The 14,384-nt window shown below is 57.9% G+C and overlaps 2 protein-coding genes across 2 annotated transcripts in view; one reads left to right on the top strand and one right to left on the bottom strand.

Annotated features, from left to right (window-relative positions):
• Positions 1–221: 221 nt before the first annotated feature.
• On the top strand, positions 222–9,030 carry RELA (RELA proto-oncogene, NF-kB subunit). The gene is made up of 9 exons (XM_023738206.1): positions 222–486; positions 651–799; positions 1,843–1,934; positions 2,296–2,427; positions 3,352–3,456; positions 3,674–3,886; positions 6,642–6,722; positions 6,813–6,887; positions 7,663–9,030. The coding sequence occupies exons 1-9, from the start codon at positions 322–324 to the stop codon at positions 8,265–8,267; spliced, it is 1,617 nt and encodes a 538-aa protein (XP_023593974.1). The 5' UTR covers positions 222–321; the 3' UTR covers positions 8,268–9,030.
• A 2,681-nt stretch (positions 9,031–11,711) lies between these two features.
• The window catches only part of SIPA1 (signal-induced proliferation-associated 1), an 8,633-nt gene continuing 5,960 nt past the window's right edge, over positions 11,712–14,384 (bottom strand). Inside the window, 8 exon segments of the mRNA XM_023738121.1 lie at positions 11,712–12,095; positions 12,189–12,267; positions 12,475–12,529; positions 12,618–12,719; positions 12,798–12,906; positions 13,000–13,111; positions 13,194–13,412; positions 14,321–14,380. Coding sequence (XP_023593889.1) covers positions 11,949–12,095; positions 12,189–12,267; positions 12,475–12,529; positions 12,618–12,719; positions 12,798–12,906; positions 13,000–13,111; positions 13,194–13,412; positions 14,321–14,380 — 883 coding nt within the window. The 3' untranslated portion in view covers positions 11,712–11,948.

The following is a 14,384-nucleotide window of genomic DNA, read 5'->3' on the forward strand; positions in this document are numbered from 1 at the left end:
GTGAAGGGCGGAAGGACTCCAGACTCAGTTTTCCCGTAGGGAACAGGTGTTTCTGGCTCCGTTACCCCACCCCTTAGTTTCCCCGCAGGTTCCGGGGAGGAGGCCCTGGTTTAGTTTCCCTTGGCGGGAGCTTGGTTCCATATCCTCTCAGCGGGGAAGTGGCCCTGAGGATGAGTGGCTTGTGCTGACTCTTGTCCCCCTCCCCTTCCAGATCTGTTCCCCCTCATCTTCCCTTCGGGTAAGTGGGCTGTCCTCCCTCGGTGGCTTGGGCGGATCTCCCCACAGCTGGGGCAGTGGGGCAGCCGCTGATGGGGGCTCGCCATGTCCCGTGCAGAGCCGGCCCAGGCCACCGGCCCCTATGTGGAGATCATCGAGCAGCCCAAGCAGCGGGGCATGCGCTTCCGCTACAAGTGCGAGGGCCGCTCCGCCGGCAGCATCCCGGGCGAGAGGAGCACTGACACCACCAAGACCCACCCCACCATTAAGGTCAGCACTGGGGCACCAGCTCCAGGGGTAGGCTGGGGGTACAGAGTGGCAGAGGCAGGCTACGGAGCCCTGGCAGGCCTGCCTCCAGGCCACTATGCTGTCTGTGTCTGGGAGTCGGGTTTGGAATTCTTGGGCCTCTAGGGTGTCCTCTGTACTTTGGACAGATCAATGGCTACACAGGGCCAGGGACAGTTCGCATCTCCCTCGTCACCAAGGACCCCCCTCACCGGCCTCACCCTCACGAGCTCGTGGGGAAGGACTGCCGAGATGGCTTCTATGAGGCTGAGCTCTGCCCGGACCGCTGCATCCACAGGTGAATGCCCCACAGGCCCAGGGTGGGCTGGGGACAGGAGGCGGAGTGGCCACACAGCTGTTAAGGTGTTACTCCTTTCTGGACACAGGGCAGAGCTCCTCACCCCTTGCTCTGGCCCCAGCTTTGCAGGCAGATTTCCTTTGTCTTGGAATGATCTGTTTGTGGGCCCGCCTCTAGCAGATGTGAGCTCCTTGGGGCAGAGATAGGGCCCTAATCACCTCTGAACCCCTGCCCTGTGGCTGAAAGGGCAGGTCCCTCAGTGCCACATCTCTCGTGCTGAGAAAGAAAACCAACAAGCCAACAGTCTCCCCTGGAGGTGACCTACTAGTTGACAGAGCTAGGCCGCAAGTAAACATACACATAAGTAAGCAAGATAATGGTGGCGGGTAATCATTTCAGTGACGAAAATAAAACTGGGTAGTAGGTTGGAAGGATCCCTGGCGGTGCAGTGGTTAAGCACTTGACTGCTAACTGAATGGTGTGCGGCTTGAACCTACCAGCTGCTCCACGGGAAAAAAACCTGGTGATCTGCTCCCGTAAAGATTTACAGCCTAGAAAACTCCATGGGGCAGTTCTGCTCTGTCTTATATGGTCGTTATGAGTTGAAATCAACAGCACACGACAACATTACAACAGTAGGTCAGGAGAATAACCTGGGGCAAGGGGTCATTACTTTGGATTGGAAGCTCTGGGAAGTTCTTGCTCACCTAAGACTTCAGTGGTGAAAAGTAGAGAAGCAGGGAAAGAGCGTTCCAAGCAGAAAGAACAAATGCAAAGGCTTGGAAGTGGGAATGAGTTTAGTGTCTGAGGAGCAGAAAAGAAGCCCATGTGGTTGGAGGAGGTTGGCAAGGGCCTGGTCACCCAGCGCTTGTCAGCCAAGGTAAGGAATTGGGGTTTCATTGCAGCACAGTGGGGAGCCATTGGGGTGGTAAAGCACAGGGTGATGATCGGATGTCAGGGGAGGGGGAGGAAGGGCAGACTGGGCAAGGCAGGAGGGCCCAGGCTCTGCTGGAGACAGCAGTACTGATGTCCGGGGGCCTCAGCTTCCAGAACCTGGGGATCCAGTGCGTGAAGAAGCGGGACCTGGAGCAGGCCATCAGTCAGCGCATCCAGACCAACAACAACCCCTTCCAAGGTGAGAGGTCTGGGGGTGAAGCCTCGGCCTGCCTGGAGCACCCCCAATTCTGTCACCTTCCTGAGGCCACTTTTCCTGTATTTCCCTCATTGGCCAAGAATCACAGCACAGACGGGATTTTGCTGCCCATTCAGTACGCACTCCCATTTAGCACTGGGGAAACGGAGACCCAGAGGGGACACGACATCCAGGGTTATAGGTGGAGTCAGTGATGGGTCCAGAGCCTTCTCTTCTTTCTTCTCTAGAATGCCTCCTACTGTTTCCCTTGCCTTCAGACAGCACCCCCAGCCCAGCCCAGAGCTCCCTGCCTGCGCCCCTCACCCTGCTCTCCTGACTGCCTGTCTGTCTGGCTTTCCTGCAGTTCCCATAGAGGAGCAGCGTGGGGACTACGACCTCAATGCCGTGCGGCTCTGCTTCCAGGTGACAGTGCGCGACCCATCAGGCAGGCCCCTCCGCCTGCCGCCTGTCCTCTCTCATCCCATCTTTGACAACCGTGAGTGGCCAGGGAGCTGCAGGAAGGGGAGAGGGGTGGGCTTGGGGAGGAGAAGGGGAACTGGTCGGGGGTGGCCTGGGAGAGGCGCTCTGGCTTCGTTTCATTATCTAGCAGGTTCACTGTTTCGTCTGTGCCCCGCTCTGTGCTGGCGGAGGGACCAGGCAAAGGGGACCCAGAGCTGCTAGGCTGGCAGGGAGTCAGTGGGGGACAGGCATTTCAATGTCACGTGATGAGAGAGAGGTCAGGGAAGGCTGGGCTCTGCCACTTGCCAGGGCCCCTCTGTGAAAACAGGCTGCAAGTTGTGTGCCCAGAACCGGGCTAGTGATAGCAGGAACTGGACTCCCAGGAACCAGATGACGTTACAGAGTCATTTCAATGGTGACCTGGGCCGATGGTGGTCAACAGCATTTTTAATTAAGTGTGCAGCAGGATGGATGAAAATCAGAGGGCCTTGGAGCCCCAAAGGCAGCATCTTTTTTTTTTTTGCCTCATTCAATAATAACAATTGCCCAGACTTACTGAGCTCTTCCTACATGCCTGGCCGTATTCCTGAACCGGGGGTCGAGGCAGCCTTCACTGCCAAGGTGGGTGTGAACTGGGCCTCGAAGATTACCCGTGTCAGGTGGAGAAAGAGGTGCATCCGGATCGGTTCCCCCAGACTGTAAACCCCGCGAGGGCAGAGATGTTGCGGTTCGGTGCGTTGCTGTGTCTCAGCATCCACAGCGGTGCTGGGCCTGTAGTAGGTGCTGGTGGACAGTTACTGGCCTGGTTGGGGTAAGGAGTCAGTGGGGATGGTCTTGACTTGGTCAGCAAGCTCTGGGCAACCCCATGCCTCTGGGCTGGGCAGGGCGGTGGCGGCTCCTGCAGGCCAGCCCTGGGGACCTCTGGTGGTTCAGGGCTTCCTTCCTTACCCCCCACCCTCAGGCGCCCCTAACACTGCCGAGCTCAAGATCTGCAGAGTGAACCGAAACTCCGGGAGCTGTCTCGGCGGGGATGAGATCTTCCTGCTGTGTGACAAGGTGCAGAAAGGTACACACCAGGGGGCAGGGCTGGGTTCTTTGGAGCAAGAGGTGGGGCAAGGAGGAGCAGAGATGGCAAGGGTCACAGAACTGGCTCTAAACCCCCCGCAACCTTGGGAGTCTCAGGGGGCACCAAGGTGGTGTATCTCAGGAGCAAGCCTCAGCATTTGGGGGAGCGTCAGGGGGTTCAAGCATGCTGGCTCTCACTGCCACCCCATCTCCTGCAGAGGACATTGAGGTGTGTTTCACGGGACCAGGCTGGGAGGCCCGAGGCTCCTTCTCACAAGCTGATGTGCACCGGCAAGTGGCCATCGTGTTCCGGACGCCCCCCTATGCAGATCCCAGCCTGCAGGCTCCCGTGCGCGTCTCCATGCAGCTGCGGCGGCCTTCCGACCGGGAGCTCAGTGAGCCCATGGAATTCCAGTACCTGCCAGACACAGGTAACCAGCTGGGGAGGGCAGCAGCAGGGCTGTGGGACTCCGCCCAAAGAGAGAGAGGCCAGGACTGGGCATCAAAGGCTGTAGTTGAGAAACAGAAGCCGGGGTCAGGCTTGGGATGTACACAGTATCTAGTTTTTGCCTTATTTGATAGTAATAATAATAACAGCCAAGACATAAAGAGCTCTTCCTACGTGGCTGGCCCTATTCCAGGCACTTCAGAGATCTTATTCTCTCACCAGGCTTTTATTTTATTTGTACTTTAGATGAAGGTTTACAGAACAAGTAGTTTCTCATTAAGTAGGACACATACTGTTTTATGACAATGATTCACAACCCCACAACATGTCAGCACTGTCCCTTCTCAACCTTGGGTTCCCTATTACCAGCTTTCCTGTGCCCTCCTGCCTTCTAGTCCTTGTCCCTGGACTGTTGTGCCCCATTAGTCTCGTTTTGTTTTATGGGGTTGTCTAATCTTTGGCTGAAGGGTGAATCTCGGGAGTGACTTCATTACTGAGCTAAAAGTGTGTCCGGGGGCCATAGTCCTGGGGCTTCTCCAGTCTCTGTCAGGCCAGTTAGTCTGGTCTTTTTTTGTAAGTTTGAATTTTGTTCTAGATTTTTCTCCCACTCTGTCCAGGACCCTCTGTTGTGATCCCTGTCAGAGCAGTCAGAGGTGGTAGCTGGGCACCGTCTAGTTGTACTGGACTCGGTCTGGTCTCTTACTGGCCTTTTGAGGTAGTTTACAGGTGAGGAAGTTGAGGCACATGAGGTTGACCTGCCGGAGGTCACAGAGCAAGTTAGTAGCAGGGCCAGCATTCGAACCCGGCCATCTGGTTCCCGGGTGCAGTCACCATGCCGTGTGTCTCTCCCACACAGCCAGGGCTGGGTCAGGCTGTCAGGCATCTGACCGCAGTAGGAACAACCAGAATGATCTTCATCCGCAGCCGGTCCTCCAGCCTGGGAGTGTTGTGTATTCTGGGAGCAGGCTAATAGAGCTTGGAAGGCAGGGTAGCAAAAAAAAAAATAGCTGTCGGTTTATTCCACAAATAATTACCTAGTGCCCACTGGGTGCCAAGGGCTCATACCAGGTATTGTGAATGTAAAGATGAGTAAGACATGGCCCCTGCCCTGTGGAAGCCCAGTCAGATGAGGAAGACAGACATGCAGACCAGATCCTAACGTCACAGGATGACACGCAAAATCGAGGGTGGTGAGTGCAAAGTCCCGTGGGAGCAGAGAGGCGGAGCTGGCTGGGGAGGGTGCGTGGAGGAGGTGATATTGGAATTGCAGAAGGACACAGAGGAGTATTCTCCAGGTGGGTAGGTCAGCATCTGGAGAGGCAAGGGTGGTGGGAAGCGCAGCTGTGGTGGGAGGGGACGTTGGGCAGTGCGCAGGCCAGACAGAGGAGGCCTCGAAAATGGTAAGCTCAGGGCATCACCAGAGTTTCATCCAGAGGCAGTGGGGAGCCATGGGGGATTGTGAGCAGATCTGGAAGCTCCCTCTGGCAGCAGTGTGTCTGAGGATCCGAGAGGGAGAGACTGGAGGTGGGCAGGCGGTTTTGGAAGACATTGCATAGTAGGGTTATCCAAGAGCTAAAGTTGTTAGCCAGTTCTAAAAGCCCCAAACTGTCAAACCCTCAAGAGACAGGAGTGACAGTCTGTTGAATCAGGCCAGCTGTACCAGGAAGAGAAGAGGCAGCATGAGCCTCGCAGCGGGAATGGTGGAGCGTCTCCTGCACTTTCCTCCTTGGTTCCCCTCCCCAGCCCCACTGGCCTTTTTGTGTGTAAGACACACCAAGCTCAGTCACACCTCAGGACCTGCACATGAGCTGGTCCTCTGCTTGGGATGCATGGCCCAGGGCTTCACGTGCCCGACCCACACGAGTCCCTCCCTGACCACCTCTAAACTGGCTCCCCCGCCTCACCTCTGGTGCTGTTACACCCCCGTTTACCTTCCTCAGAGCTCCTCACGCTTCTTGAGATCTTCTTGTGTGTGTATGTGGCTGTGTTCTGTCTTCACCACGAAGATATCAGTTCTAACAGCAGGAACCTTGTGTGTGTACTCATGGCTCTATCCCCAGTGGCTAGAATGGAGCCTGGTACATAGTAGGTGCTTGGTTGATATGTGTCGAGTTAGTGAGCATGGGCAGTGAGAGAAAGAGAGATGTTGAGGCTGAGTCCAAGGTTCCTAGCTTTGGAGGCAGAGCAGATGGATGGTGAGGGAACCCAGGAGGGGAAAGAGCCAGGTTTTTGAGGGGAGATAATTTGAGGTTGGCTTTGGACTGATGGATCGGGGTGCTTTGGGGTTATCCAGGAGCTGAGGTTGTTAGCCAGTTCTGAAAGCCCCAAACCAAACTATCAAGCCATCAGAGAGAGGAATGAGAGTCTGTGGAACTCTTGAGCAAGCCAGTCATGCCAGAGCTGCCCCAGAGTGTGGAGAGATCAGCTCGAGGCTGGAGATGCACTAGGACAGGAGCAGTACAGGTGAGAGAAGGAGCTGGAGGCTAGGGTCCCCGTGAGGCCCCTGTCCCCCAGAGCATGGCCTTGTTACCTGGAGTCACTCATGTGGCCTTTGGAGGGATAAATTCAGACAACAGAGGCCTTCTCGCCAAAGGCTGTCAGAACTGTCAAGCGTCCAGTGGCCTCATCACTGCCTGCAGAGGTTGGGAGAGAGGGTCTGAGGAAAGCTCTGGTCATCACCTTCCTCCTGAGGGGCCTCAGAGGAGAGCGAGACCCACTTTTCCCCGTTACTCTCCCAGATGATCGTCACCGGATTGAGGAGAAACGCAAGAGGACATATGAGACCTTCAAGAGCATCATGAAAAAGAGCCCTTTCAATGGTGAGAGGCGGACTGGGGAGAGCTGGAGAGAGAGCAGGCAGGGGAGGGGTGCGCGGGGCATTGAGAGCTGACCCAGACCTTGCCCTGCAGGACCCACGGACCCCCGGCCTCCACCCCGGCGCATTGCTGTGCCCTCCCGCAGCTCGGCTTCCGTCCCCAAGCCAGGTAAGTCTCCCTACTGCCCTCCTGGGGCTGCTAGTTCAGATCTGGTCAGCCTATGGTCTCCACGCCTCTGGGAGGGAGGGAGCCAAGTAATTGGCGTTGCCAGCAGGTGTTGACTGGAGTCCACTCTCTGTGGGGCCCGTTTTCTCAGAGGGTGAGGCCTGGATTACCTCAGAGTCATCTAGGGTGCAGAGAAGGTGCAGATTCCTGGGCCCCGGTAAAGACCTGCTGAACCAGAGCCTTCTGAAGGGTGGCCCAGGAACCAGCAGCTTCCCGGGGAGGCTGATGCACACAACGTCCGAGAACCACCAAGCAGTGACTGGATAGAAGTCAGAAATGGCACAGTCTCTGCCCTCAGCTCTCAGCTGAATCAGGGAAACAAAACAGTCGCCTCTAAAGGGGCAAAATGTACATGCTGCTGTGTGGCTCAAAGAAGAGTGACCTGGTGCCCACGGGTCATCCCCACTGGGGACTTGGTTTTCTAGCTGGCAAATGAGGAGGTTGGTCTCTGAAAGTGTCCTTCCCTCTAAAAGCTGGAAGCATTTTAAGAGGTGAGAGGTAAAGAGCTTTGTGGGCTACAGTAGTCAGGGAGGGCTCCAAGGAGGAGGTGAGGCAAGAACTGGACCGTACAGGCTGAGTCAGGTTGGGTAAGAGGAAGGAGCTAGGGTGTTGACAGTGACTCCACAGGATGGGTTGATCTAAGCACTATGGAGAGGGGCTGGGCTCCAGGGGTGGGTCTCTGGGGCTTTCTCTGACCCCACTTCTCTCTCTCCTCCAGCCCCCCAGCCCTACACCTTTACGCCGTCCCTCAGCACCATCAACTTTGAGGAGTTTTCCCCCATGATCTTTTCTTCTGGGCAGATCCCAAGCCAGGCCCCGGCCCCAGTCCTGGCCCAGCCCCCAGCTCCTGCCCCAGCCATGGCATCAGCTCTAGCCCAGGCCCCAGCCCCTGTCCCAGTCCTAGCCCCGAGCCCTGCTCAGGCTGTGGGCCCGCCAGCCCCCAAGACCAGCCAGGCCGGGGAAGGAACGCTGACGGAAGCCCTGCTACAGCTGCAGTTTGATGCTGACGAAGACCTGGGTGCTCTGCTTGGCAACAGCACCGACCCAGCCGTGTTCACAGACCTGGCATCCGTTGACAACTCTGAGTTTCAGCAGCTGCTGAACCAGGGTGTGTCTATGGCCCCCCACGCAGCCGAGCCCATGCTGATGGAGTACCCTGAGGCTATAACTCGCCTGGTAACAGGGTCCCAGAGGCCCCCCGACCCAGCTCCCGCCCCGCTGGGTGCCTCGGGGCTTGCCAACGGCCTCCTCTCAGGGGATGAAGACTTCTCCTCCATCGCAGATATGGACTTCTCAGCCCTGCTAAGTCAGATCAGCTCCTAAGGGGGGTGACAGTGCCCTGTCTGGAGCACTGGGGCTGCAGGGGACTGAACCCCTCCCAAGGCACTTACGGATCCCGGGGTGCATGCTCCTACTGCCCCAGCTCCGTTGGGCGATGTCTTCTGGGGGGCACATTTTATTCTTTTATCAGCAGTGTCTGTCTGTCTCTCTTTTTGGAGGTGCTTAAGCAGAAGCATTAACTTCTTTGGAGAAGGGGGAGCTGGAAGGACTCAAACTCTTCTCCTGTCTTGATGTTCTACTCCCTTCTCTCTGTAGAGAGCTCTGGGGGCCCCCCTGCCTACCCTCCAGCGTCTAGCACTCCACTAGAGAGAAGGGCAGACGGGCTGTGGCCTTCTTATCAAGTATCTTTCCCAAACCATGGATTTCCTTCACACCTTGAGCCAAAATGATGCCCTGCTACCAGCCCCTCTACGGCGCCAGTATTGTCCTTGTACCTAACACCAGCGTTTGAGGCCGTGGCCTTCCTGCCATGCAGAAGTTCTGCCAGCCCTTTCCTTGCTCCGTTGTGGCTGAAGAGAACTGATGGGACAGCGCTGGTCCTCTCCAGGATCCAGAGGGGGTTTGGTCTGAGATGACCTCGTTCGCCATTTTCTCAAGTGCCTTAATCGTAGGGCAAGTGATGTGGAGGATGGGGGAGGGCAGGCTGGCGGCTCTCCAGTCAAGAGGCACAGTTTCTACTGAAAAACCAAAGCCGTTGGGCTTCTTGCTCTTTCTACTCTGAACTAATAAACTTGCTGCCAAGCTGGCCAGAGCTTCGCCTTCTTTCAGCAAACACTGAGCACGGTACTCTTCGCTGGTCATGTCAGACAGTGGTGAGAGCTGGATGAACATGCACACGTGAGAAGCCTGCTGTCTGAGGGTGCCCTTGGAAACCCCTAGTTATCGTCCAGTGGAGGAAAGCAGGCAGCAGAGGTGGGGGTCCTAGTCTTGGGGTGGTGAGAGCCAGCAGGGCCCACGGCTGTGGGGTTGGAGCAGTTTCAGGACAGACTTCACAGAGGCTACATGCATTAGCTCCAGGCCTTAGATCAGCAGAGGAGCGTGGATCGGGCAGAGGGGCTAGGGGCCTTTAGGAGGTGAGCAGGGGAAAGAGAGGGTCTGCAAAGGCTCACTGGGGCCAGGCTGTGAGAGATCAAAAACGCAGGGCTCACAGGTTTGGACTTCATTTCCTGGGTGGCCAGTGTAAAGTTTGCCTTTATAGGGAAGGGGAGATGCCAGGAAAGATCTACGCCCGCCCCACACGAGCCTTGCTACGCTGCTCTGGAAGGAGCGAAGAAACCTCAAACCGAGCGCAGCGATGTCTAAACAAAAGCCAGGCCACAGCCCACAGGGCGAGAACAGGCCTACTTCCGGTTTGGTATGGCGCAAGCGCACTAAAGCAGGGTCAGGGAAAGGCCCTGCCGGGGGGAGACGCCGGTTTCTCTGGTGCGCATGCGTAGAGACAGCAGTCTGCGCCCGAGAGCCCAGACGATGTGTTTCATGAAAGAAAATCTGTCCTGAGGCTGATAGCCACTAGGTTCCGGACCTCGCACCGTGGCGAGAGGGAAGGCGGGACGCGCTGCAAAGGCCAGCGAGTCCTCTGGGAAAGCACTAGGCCCTGGGTGCAGACTCAGGTGGACGGCACCTGGGAGGAAAATGCCAGCGGCGGCGGAGTGCTGGGGACACGAACGCTCACAGGAGTCGCGCGCAACAGCGATCTCGCTTCCTGGGTCGGGGCCACTCAGAACATCCGCGCAATGGGCAGCAACCGAGCTGGTGGCACGAGGTCAGGCCCCGGAGACCCTGCCTGGCAGCGCCTGAGGAGGTGGAGCCAGGCCGGGACCCCGAGGAGACCCCGTGGGGGGAGAAGGATCCTAACTGGGAGGAAGCCGCGTCGACGCCGCGCCCTACCTGGGGTTCCAGAGGGGACCGCGCAATTCCAGTCCTCCAGCCCAGACCGAGTCTTGTTCTCTTGGCTGTCTTCGCGTCCTGCAGTGACCTCTCGTGACCCCCGGAAGCCCTCTCATGGCCCTTCCCACACTCCCTGAGTGAGCTCATCCTGCTCACCAGTCCCAAATCCTTGTCTCCGACCCAGCCCACTGGACAGCTCCACTCTGCCGTCCCCCCGGCTCCCTCCCAAATGCACCCTGTTCCAAATGACCTCAGCCATCCCCAGCCTGCTCCTCGTCCTCCCTCCCAGGTCTCCAGCCAGAAACCTGGCCACCAGTGTGGAGGCCACCTCTCTCCCCTAGCCCCCAGTGTCCAATCCTTCACCATACTCTAGCAAGTTGGCCCACTTTCCCCATCTCCATTCTATACCCAAGTTTCAGTCACCACCACTCCCAGCAGGGCTGCCGCTGCAGCCTCCACCGCCTCCCTACCTTCCCTGCGGCCAACGGGCTCTCTCACCCAGATCTCACCCCAGCACTCTCCCTTTGCACATCTGCCAATCACATGGCCAGACCCCAGTTTTCTGCAGATACCCAGAGAGTGTGACCAGAGCCCACTACACTGCCCTGAGGAGAAGCTGGGACACTGCTAGTCTAGGATCCCTCAAGTCTCTTCTGATCCAGCTCCAGCCTCTTGGACCCTGGGTTCCTCCGTGCACCCTGACTCCAGTCCAGCAGGTCCCTGGACTGGTCCTTCTCTTCCTGGTACACTCCTACTCAACCTTCAAAACTCAGCCTTCATGTTATCTCCTCTCTGAAGCCTTCCTGATTCCCCAGCACTCTGTTTCTCAGAGCCTAGCTCATCCTGCCAGAGCCTCAGCCAGCCTGAGGAAGGGGCTGGACTAGGCATGGATGGTGGGCAAGCCAGTGCCCTCTCTAGGCCTCAGGCCCAGAAAATAAAGGGTTTGGACAAAGTCCAAGCTTGAACCTTCTGATGCTACTCATGGGAAAAGCCCCACCTGGTGAGGAGCAGAGGGGGGGATGGGCTGGTGAGAATTGGGTCAAGGGCTGATTTCCTTGGGGACATGGAAACACCCCCTAGGTGGCTGAGGCAGAGAAGCTACCACCTCTGGAATTGGGCCCGAGGTACTTGCAGTATCTGGCTGGCTGGTCAAGGGGGTGCCAGACTGAGTGACTACAGAGGAGAAATGGGGCCTGCGTGGGGCACAGGGCCTTCCAAGGGGGCATGGTCAGGCTCTCCTTGACCTCTAAGCTCTGCCCTCCCCTGCCCTGCAGGTGCACCCTCTGCCCCTGATCCCAGCACGTGAGGTGTGGTCCCAGGACAGGAGTGTGGCTGGGCCTGGCTCTGAAGACTAAGTAGGGCAGGGGTGGGGGGTAGTAGCTCCCTGCTTCCCAGAAGAAACAAATGAACGTTTGTGGGAGCAAAGCCAAGGCTGGCCTAGCCTCAGAGACCCCCGCAGTGAGTGCCAGCCCTTCAGCCTGCCCTGCTGGGGACCCTGGGAGCAAAGACCCTTCCCTCCTCATGTCATGAACAGCGTGGACCCCCATACACACACAAATGGCAATGGCTTCTTTACTCCCTAAGTCCCCTTTTCTTTAAAGAATATTTACAAACAGGGACAGGATGGGGGCAAATCTGTCACCAGATAACGGGCCAGGGAGTGGGGGCAGTGCTAAACACATCCTCCGCACAGGGAGAAAGTTCCTGAGGAGGGCCGAGGGCCCGGTGCGGCCCAGGTGTCCGCCAGGGCCTGGACAGTTCTGGGCTGGACCCGCGTTAGGCCAGGTTGGTGGCGGGGGCGCCCAGCTGCTTGGAGGCCATGAGCAGGCGGGTGGCCGCGCTCTCCGACTCGGCCTGCAGCCGCCGGTTGTTGTGCCGCAGGTTCCGCACCTCCTCCTCCAGGGCCGCCTTGTCGGCCTTCTCCTGGGGATGCGGGCAGCAGTCAGAGCAGCCGGCCCTTCTGAGGGGCAACCCTGGCTCCCACCACTGCGCAGCCCAGGCAGCCCCTCACCTCACCTTCTGCAGGTCCTCCTGCAGCTTCCGGAGCATGGACTCCAAGTGAGAGACCTTCTCTGACAGGCTCCCCGGCTCTGGCCTGGGGACATGGGGGGTCAGGACTCAGCCCCCGGGGGGCAAGGGCAGCATCCCAGCCCCACCTGGGTGAGAAGAGCCCAACCGGTCTTCCTAGGCTTAGGTGTATGTGAAAGGGAGCCCCAGGGCAATGCTCAACCCTGAAGGACAGGCACGAACGGTGATCACACAGGCACAGGACGGGCAGTATTGGGCAGGGGGGGAACCTTACTCAGCATCAGATTTTGAGGTTCCCTTGGAGTCTCCAGTCTCTGGGATGGGGTGTCCTGTGGGGACAGAGGGACCGTGTGGGCAGGTGGGTAAAGGGAGAAAGCGCCATCCTGGCTCCTACCCCCAGGTGCCTGGTGGCCTCACCCTCTCGAGACAGTGACTCCAGGATGGTGTTGCATGTGGAGGCGATCTCCGAGATGGATTGCCACTCGTCCTCCAGGGTCTCGCTGCCCGCCTCTGACATGACTGCAGGACAGGAGGGGGCTCAGCAGGGAGCCAGCCAGCCCCTCCTGCCCTGCTCTGGGCCCCCCTGTCCAGACTCACTCTTGCTGATGGAGTTCCGCAGAGACAAGGTTCGTGGCAAGAAGGAGGCCCTCAGCTCCGGGGCTGGGTCACCCTTATCCTCACAGCCACTGGAAGCAGCTGGCTCATCCTGGGGGCCAGAAATGGGTGCAGATGAGGTGACACCCACTGTCACCACTGCACCCACCCTCACCTGTTGGGCCAGAGCTTTCTTTCTGCTCACCTGGGTGGGGGGTGTCTCCCGGCCAGCACTGGGTGCTGACGGCTTGCCCGTGGTGGCTAGGAGGAGGTCCGGGGTGGTGTTGGGTAGGATGGGGGCCTCGTCTGACAGGGAGCTGGGGAGAGCAGGGGCAGCTCAGCGCTGGAAGCTCTGTACCGTGGCCGGGCTGGAGGAGAGGGAGGGCCAGGAGGGAGCACCTGTGGGGCGATGGCGAGTTCTGGCTGTGCAGGAACTCGGTCCTCTCCTCGGCCAGGTGCCCGGGCCCTGGAGGGCCTCCGCCATCGGGCAGGCACAGACGCAGGAGCTGCTTTCTGGCCGGTAGCCCGGCCACCCCAGGGGCGTCCTCAGGCACTGTCTCAGTGGCGCCCCGCCGACTGGGCTCCTGCAGAGACAGCGTGTACAGCTCCGAAAAGCTCCTGGTGGAAAAAGGGCACGGTCAGGCAGGAGCTCTCCCGCAACATCCTGCAGCCCCCGCCTGATCCCACCGCTGCCTGAGGCGCAACTCCAGGAGGAGAGCTCCCATACTCCTTGACAACCACGAAAAACGTTTGCCTGGCTGCTGGCCATTTTTCCAGATCTAAGTTTCTAAGTTTAAATCCCAGCGCTGCCCCTGTGCATCCTGGGCAAATCACTCAGAACCTCAATTTCATCACCTATGAAAGGGGGATATAGTACCAACCTCATAAGTTGCTGGGTAGATTTAACAGCAACACAGGTAAACGCTTTGCATAGCGATCTAGAAACTACTGCCTGGGGGTCAAATCCAGCCTGGGCCTGTGTGTGTACTGCTGCGAGCTAAGAATGGTTTTTACATTTTTTAATGTTGAAAAAAAAAAAAAAAGAATATTTCAAGACGTGAAAACTATGTAAAATCCAAACTTCAGTTTCCACAAATCAAGTTTTAGTGGAACACCGCCACATGCATTCATTTAGATCTTGTCTCTGGCTGCTTTTTCCGCTGCAGCGATGGAGCAGTTGCCACAGAGACCAGATGGCCCAGAAAGTCTAAAGTATTTACTATCTGGCCCTTTACAGAAAAAGTTTGCCAACCCCTGGCACAGTCAGTAATCACTAGCGTGTGTATGGGGGCGGAGAGTACTTAAAAAACAACAGTGGCTGCGATTGATTCTATCTTTTCAGCAGGGAAGGCAGCGTGCTGAATTGGCTCCATTCTACAGATGAGGTAAGTGCGGTTCAGCGACATGGTGACGTCTGAATTCCGACGTCCACCTGGATTCCCGAAAGCACGCTATAGCAGCACGGAAGGCCCAGGCCCCACAGTGGCCAGAGGCGCAGTCCCCTCCCCGCGTCCCGGCGCCCTGACCTGCGCGGCCTGCCGCTGTCGTCCGGGGGCAGGACGGTGACGCAGACCTTGGGCGCCGCGCTCA

The sequence above is a fragment of the Trichechus manatus genome, unplaced genomic scaffold, assembly GCF_000243295.1.
Source record: "Trichechus manatus latirostris isolate Lorelei unplaced genomic scaffold, TriManLat1.0 scaffold00113, whole genome shotgun sequence".
NCBI classification, from domain to species: domain Eukaryota; kingdom Metazoa; phylum Chordata; class Mammalia; order Sirenia; family Trichechidae; genus Trichechus; species Trichechus manatus.